We start from the raw sequence: 7,846 nt of genomic DNA, 5'->3' as shown, positions 1-7,846 counted from the left end.
CGAAGCACGATGGGAAAAAATTGGTCATGTCGACCTACCTGCAAGTAAGTAGAATTAGTCACTTCTTTTGTTTGGGATAAAGGTCGCTTTTATAAACTCAAAATATAGCATCAAACGAAAGCATGATGCGCAACGCCCAGCCTCCGTGTATTTAAGATGCAGAAAGCCAACACCAATAGTTTGAATAAAATAAAATAAAATAATGATCCGACATATCAGCAATAGAAGAGTCATGTGACCGACACTATGCCTATATCGAATGAGGTGACGAACACATTCCGAGATTATGCTGCCATTCATGTTGGGTAAAAATCTCCATCACCACCAGTTCCAACCGCATAGCGATTGACACTCCATTTGATGCAACATAGACCACATACAAAGCGAGTGCGTACATCGAAGAAAAACCTGCAAAGGCAATTTTTCCTATCAAAAACCAAATCATTTCTACAGTCAAAGCGGCCATAACAAGGCAAACGCTCCGACTCTTATTAGGGTTTTGAACCTATTTCGAATATCATCTAATCAATGGCCAAAAATATTGGCAACACTTATGAAGGTATACAAACTAGATGCTACTTGGATGACAGACCATGTAGAACGCGCAAACTTGCACTAAAAAAGAGGTGTCTGATTGTCTAGTCATGAGCACAAAAACTACGCTCATTGCTTCCTTGCTAGTTGCGACGGGCGATGTTTTCTTTGGTTAGCACAACTCCGCTATGAACATAACAGATGGAGATTTTAACTTTTAGCGGAATCTTTGATTTTCAATTTTTCTTGTTATTATTCACTGAAACCTCTGAATGTGTGAGTGTACGATACTTCAAGTTGACCGTGAAGGACCCATATTTAGTGAGACTTCAGCGAAACTCATCTCGTCCTTACGTCAGGTTAATCAACTCCAACCAAGATAAAAGATTTTGACATCAGACAAGTGCAAATCAAATCCCGCCTGAAAGCAATATTTGGTGGGGATGAACTGGACACCTGCGCAAGAGTATCATTCTTATGGCGAACATGTGGTACAAAGCTGAATATTGTTCTCGGGGGCTTGTATTTCATAGCCACTTGTCCTCCCAGAAAGAGATCCCCGACCCATCTTTTATCGCAAAGATCGCCAGCAAAAAAGATGTTCCTTTGTCTTCATTAACCCAGCCCAAAAGTGTGAGCCGCCAGGTTTCCAATAGGCCGGACACTCAACTTTTTTGCATAGGTACTTACTACGCAGCAAGGATTGCCATGCGCCATCTTCACTAAATAGTCTGAATACTCATTTACTAAGTAAGGCATCATTCTTGACCTGTAGGACATGAATGCCAAAGCCTCCTAGGTCTTTCGGCTTACAAACCACACTTAATTTGGCTAATCTATTATTTTTGTTTTCACTGTCTCCTTGCCAAAAGAATCTGAATCCGAAATAATCCAGTCCTTATAAGACCCTTTTTGGGAGTTGAAAAAAAAGTATATAGATAACCATATTTGTGAGGACATAATTGATCAAGGCCAGCCGTCCTTCAACAGAGAGCAATTTGCCTTTTTAACTGCTCAACCGTTTCTTTGAACGCTCCTCTACATGTGTTCCATTCCATATTAGTGAGACGTCAGTAATGAATCAGAATTCTCAAATATTAGTATATTAGTCGCTGCTATATACAGAGCTCCCTGCTGAGTGTTTTGGCCATCCGGTGGACCACCAATTCTGTAACGAAAGGACCCTAGCAAATGCGGCTCCTCTGTGTGCAAATCCTTCTTCCTCCTCTAATATGTTGTACCTCTTATTCCAAGAATCAATCCATTGAGAGAGTTGTTCCATGTGGTTGATAGAGTCGCTCCTTGCTGTTTTGAGATTTGTTCCTTGTTACAAGTAGGACCGTAACACTCCACCTCTGTATCCAGCCCATGTTGGTACCACGTCATGGGTTTCAGCGGAGCAACACGCCTTGGCAGTGGAGGACCGAGTTCCTTCACCACCGGTGCTACGCCGTAGTCCTTGGGCACAACTACCGGAGCTAGGTTTTATCAGTCGTCTAAACTATAGGATAGGCTCCATCAAAGACGTGATCTCCAACTAACCCGTTGCATTAGAAGTGTGATATACCCATTCTTCCACTCATTTGGATTTCTAGGTCAAATGTGATGCAGATTCAATATGGTATTAGTGTCAATAGGTCTTGATTAAAGACTTCGGCCAACATATAGTTATATCGGTCCCATGTCTATAGAAGGATTTAGTGAAGCCTAAACATAAGGGATGCATAAATATATTGACGACCTTTCTTCATGAGTTTGGACCTTGCATGAATTGGCTACTTCATGTAGTGACCTGAAATGTCTTATAAAAGTTTACAAAGGGTAGTAAATAATGTGACGCGTGAGTGCCAATTCCTATCCAAGTCCTTTTCCAAGAAAGTGGGTAACATTATTTTCTAGATGATCAAAGTGGTAAAACCAACCAAGATAGGTGTAGCCAAGTCTTGTGGCGACAAGTGTCACTTCGGGGCAGGTCCCAGAGACAAAATTACTGGATATCTTAATGTAACAGCATAATTTCCACATATTTTCCATCGTGTTACCCATTGTACCAAATATGAAAATTACCACGCTGAACTTGAGTAAGCTCCTAGATACTTGCAAGTTGTAACGCGCATCTAGTAGTATGTATAGTATGTTGTTCTGAAACTACTTAGTGAGACGAGCATGCACACGTGTGGTGCATGCGATTGCTAGTATTCGGCTAGATAATTGGTTCCATTCGGCATTGTTCGTGTGAGCTTCTAAATTTCGTTTTCTTTTCATTAAAGTACCATTTGTTGTGGAAAGACGAGAATGGGTAAAATGTCATATCGTGTTCCGTGAGTGCCGATTCTGATCAAAACTTTATGTAACCAAATAGGTCACTTTTTGATTGACAGGATCAAAAAAGTGGGTAATGAATTATGACTTGTTGGGGAGCACAGTGATTATTATGATTGGAGTTAAGTGGACTCACCCACATGAAGCAAATCTTGTTGTCATGTGTCACGAACAGTTGAACACATGATCAATCATTATGCGGATATGCATTATGTGCCTCATCTTACAACTCCAATTACAAAGTTCATTAGTGCAGTGGACTATGAGATGCTCACATGCAACAATTTTTTTTGCGAGAACTCAGATGCAACATATAATATATACTCCCTTCGTCGCATAATATAGCATAAAAGATGCTACACACACGGATTTTAGTTTATACACAGACTATCTCTCACAAAACGCAGAAATATCTCAGAATTTTAGCCATCTCAGTGAATATTGCTTTAAGAAAAAACAAAACTATCTCTCACAATTACGCAGAAATATCATCAAACACGCATGGTCAAGCTTGGGGGAGAACCGGATAAACTCTGCAAATACGAGCGCGCGCTCATCCGATATTCCGACGGCGACGGCTACGGGTGGAGTACCGGCGAGGAGAAAATAGCGTGTCGCTTCTCCACACGTACGTGTCCGGTGGAGTAAACACAAAGACTGAAGAAAGCTAGTGGCAGGCAGGACAGGATTCGCAAAAGGTTGGAAAAGATTGAAACTGGACCGCGACACATTATAATTCTAGCCGCCGCTCGTGTTTTCCTCCATGCATCAGCATCACCGCGCGTGCACTGAGCTTTCCGCGGCCATCGTCACGTCGATGACGTGCTCGGTGCGTCGTGCCCGGCCCCGTTCGCTCCTTGATTTCAACTTCTTCAGTCGCACTGAACCACTTGCGCTTGCACGATGGTTCGCCGGCGACCGGTGAGCGCATCCAACCAACCATTTAAAGCTACTGCATCATCCCGGTGCAAGTGCAACAGCCACCAGATAGGCAGCTAAGGCCTAAGGGGACAGCCAAAACCTTTGTAAAGCCAAGGGATCTCGGGCCTTGCCAGTTCGGAACTAGAGCGGAACCATGCCGGTCACGCAGGCGCCGGGGCGGAGCATGGGGCCAGTGAGCGTGGCGCGGCGCGAGCTGAGCAGCCGCGCGTGGTCGCTGTCATCGCCTGCCAGCCCGCAGCCGCGCTACGGGAGCATCGTCACCGTGCTGAGCATCGACGGCGGCGGCGTCCGTGGGATCATCCCCGGCACCATCCTCGCTTTCCTCGAAGAAAAGCTCCAGGTGACTAGCTAATTAAGTTTTTCATGTAATTTAGGCAATCATATCCTGCTTGCACTTGCACGCATCCGTCCGCAATGAATTGTTGGGGGTGCGTAGGAGCTTGATGGGCCGGACGTGAGGATCGCGGATTACTTCGACGTGGTCTCCGGGACGAGCACCGGTGGCCTGGTGGCGGCCATGCTCACCGCGCCCAACGCCGAGGGCCGCCCACTCTTCGCTGCCAAGGACATCAACAAGTTTTACCTCGAGCACTGCCCGAATATCTTCCCTGCCGTCTGGTGAGGATTACATAGTACATGACTCGCAGTCTCGCACATCATTTATGTTTTTGAGAGACGGAAACGTCCTCAGCCTCTGCATCGAGTGAGCAGCGTACGCTCAACGAAAGTAATCATGAGCTAAGTATGTAAAATCTTTTGAGCAGCAAAGGACCTCTGGGCTGGCTCAAGAGCATGATGGGGCCCAAGTACAGCGGCCACCACCTGCACAAGGTCGTGAAGGAGCTGCTCGGAGACACACGCGTCAATGAGACGCTCAAGAACATCGTCATCCCCACTTTTGACATCAAGCTCCTCCAGCCTACCATCTTCTCAACCTACGACGTACGTATGTAGAAGAACACAAACTGATCCACGTGCATCTATACAAGTTGGCATGTCATCCGCTTGTTTTGCTGGTCACTATTTTTCGATAGCTAATATTCTCTCTCCATCCAAAAATAAGTGGCGTTGATCTAGTAAAACTTTGTACTAAAGTTGTACTAGATAAACAACATTTTTTTAATGGAGGGAGTAGTATATATGATTGTGTACGTCAAGGGATGCAGTGACAGGAGGTTTACCCTTCTTTCAAAAGCAAAGCTTAGTAACATATACATGATACAAAATCTTAACAGGCCATGAGGGATGTCTCCAAGAATGCTCTTCTGTCGGATGTCTGCATTAGCACGTCGGCCGCGCCGACCTACCTCCCCGGCCACCATTTCGAGACCAAGGACAAAGACGGCAAGACCCGGGCTTTCAACCTAATTGACGGAGGCGTCGTCGCTAACAATCCGGTAACTCATGCTAACACACTAACACGACAAGCAAGCTTGATGGGAGCTTGCTAACATCCTCACTAACTTACATTGAGGTGCATGCGCAGACGTTGTTGGCGATGACCCACGTTAGCAAGCAGATCCTGATGGGAAACCAGGACTTCTTGCCCATCAAGCATGCGGGTTACGGAAAGTTCATGATCCTTTCATTGGGCACCGGCACAGCCAAGATCGAAGAGAAGTTTGATGCGGCTGAGTGCGGCAAGTGGGGCCTTCTCGGGTGGCTCTACAAGAGGGGTGCCACGCCGATCATTGATAGCTTCAGCGAAGCTAGTACCGACCTCGTCGACATTCAAGCATCCGTGCTCTTTCAGGTCCTGGACTGCAACAAGAGCTATCTCCGGATCCAGCACGACGAGCTCACTGGCGAAATGGCCTCCGTTGATGTGTCCACATCAAAGAACCTCAACGGGCTCATTAGTGTCGGCAAAGCGTTGCTGAAGAGACAGGTGTGCAAGGTGAACGTCGAGACAGGCAAGAACGAGCCCGATCTAGAGAGGGGCACGAACGAGGAGGAACTGGCCCGTTTTGCCCGCATGCTGTCGAAAGAGCGCAAAGCTCGGAAAGAGGCCTACAAACTTGTGTAGTCTGAATATTTACCCCTGTTTGTATTTGATGATGTATGCATGTTGGATATTTATGTGGCTTTCGACATTCTTCATATGGTTATTGTCTAATGTGAAATTATTCATAATATTAATGTATGTAATGAGGAATTTTCCATATTATTAACTTGAGGAAAAGGAAACAGAATTTTACTCAAAGAAGAAATAGTCATGGCCAATGTGGTTGTGCTAGAATAGAATAGAGAATAAAGGGATGTCCGCTCTACTGTAATTTTATACTACCTTCGTTTCTACGTGACCAACGGCGGAGCCAGGAAATAAACATAAGGGGGGCCGAACATCAAGGACAACTCTAAAATGCAACTAAGCCTGGCGGAATATATAGGACTTGACACTGAGTATAGCAAAATATTTACTATTATAACCTAAGTGTTGATAATATAGACAAGATTTTTTTTGGATCAAAGGACACGGCCCCATTTTTATTATGAAAATGGAAATGGAGTCTTATCCTACAGAGACTAATCTCGAGATTTTTTTTATGTTGCAACCAATACTTTGAAACAAAACTATATCCACCAATGAATGTTGTGTATTAGGATACCAAAATGCAAGATCTTTCATATTGTACTAGTGTAGCCGCTTCCTGATGTGCTCCAAAGTACAAACTGAAGAGAATAGAACTAGCAAGATTTTTGTGTCTTCATCAAAATATAACAAAAAGGATTTTGTAGCCTCGTCCCAGATTTTGGCTTGGAAAAATAGAGTAGTTGAGACAGAAGGGAAACTACACGAGTGAGAAGGAAGCACACCTGGTTTGTCTATGTTTGTGAACTGTAGAGTGTGGCTGTGGGAATGAGAGCAAAAGTCAAAATGGTTCTCAGTTTTCACCGATTGGGATCCTCTGTGAACAATACATGTATTTCATTTGCTAAAATGGTGTAGATCACATAGCTCTAGGCATGTTTAATTAGGGGTCTTCAAACATTTTCTGCAGGTTGGGGGCGGGGGCGTGGCCCCTGCTGGTCCCCCTGGCTCCGCCATTGTACGTGTGACGAAGCGCAAAGTAGTCAGTACCCTTGGTAGGGTGCCGTACATGGTCGGAAGTACCAGAACGGATCCCGCACGCACAATATACCCAGGTTTGGGCCTTCGGTGAGGAGTAATACCCTACATCCTGCGCGTTGTTCCTATTCATGGTGGGTATATCTCGTGCGAGAGATTACAATGGGGAGCATGAAGATGCTACCGGGAGTTTATTCTATGGGAGTAGATGGGGATGAGAGCCCCGTAGCCCTCATCTTATATACACGATGGGGGGTAGAGTTTTACAAAGAGATAGATCCAATCTAAGGCCGCCGCCAGGATGACTTGGGGGGCCAAGGTAGTCTCATGGATGTATGTCTATTCTTCGGGGCTCCCTCTTATGTTGGCTACTTGGTAGGCCTCATGCCAACCCCCTCCCCCGCCCCCCATACGGGCCTTTTGTCGGGCTCCCTTGAGAGAAGCCACCCCCCCGTGCATGGCAGCGTCCGTAGCCCCCGAGCATGTCTGGAGTTTGAGTTTCTTCGATTTTCGAGAACCCAGACGAGCTCCTGATTTTGGACCCGTTGAATCGGCACTGATTAGGGATTTGAGGGTTTTCACACACATGGGGTAGGAATTTTGAGGGTTTGAGTATAGACGGTAAATCTCTACTTCAAGCTTGTAGTCATCCACCTCGAGGGGAAATGTAGAGCGGCTAGGCTGAGAAACCCTCGCCACCATCTCCAATGCTTTGTGCTCCTACTCATCGTCGGAGTCATCTAGAAAGACCTTGATCATACGTGTAGTGACATTTTGATTGGGGCACTAGTTCATATGTGTATGTTCAATGTAGATTGACAAGCTCGTCATGGGAGGCAACGACAAGGCTGGCAAGGAGGTCGTCGTTGACGGAATGGGCAAGGAGCTCACCTGTGAGGGGAAGGGCAAGGAGGTCGACTCTCATGGGAAGGGCAAAGGGACCGCCTCGGGCAAGAGGAAGCAACCTGATGGTGTAGC

At 45.8% G+C, this 7,846-nt stretch overlaps 1 protein-coding gene across 1 annotated transcript; it reads left to right on the top strand.

Annotated features, from left to right (window-relative positions):
- Window positions 1-3,786: 3,786 nt before the first annotated feature.
- On the top strand, window positions 3,787-5,953 carry LOC119327767 (patatin-like protein 2). The gene is made up of 5 exons (XM_037600861.1): window positions 3,787-4,138; window positions 4,235-4,416; window positions 4,563-4,740; window positions 5,034-5,195; window positions 5,285-5,953. Exons 1-5 carry the CDS (start codon window positions 3,932-3,934, stop codon window positions 5,822-5,824), a joined length of 1,269 nt encoding a protein of 422 aa, XP_037456758.1. The 5' UTR covers window positions 3,787-3,931; the 3' UTR covers window positions 5,825-5,953.
- The last annotated feature ends 1,893 nt before the right edge of the window (window positions 5,954-7,846 follow it).

The sequence above is a fragment of the Triticum dicoccoides genome, chromosome 7A, assembly GCF_002162155.2.
Source record: "Triticum dicoccoides isolate Atlit2015 ecotype Zavitan chromosome 7A, WEW_v2.0, whole genome shotgun sequence".
NCBI lineage: Eukaryota > Viridiplantae > Streptophyta > Magnoliopsida > Poales > Poaceae > Triticum > Triticum dicoccoides.
This window is presented reverse-complemented; position numbering and strand designations above follow the sequence as displayed.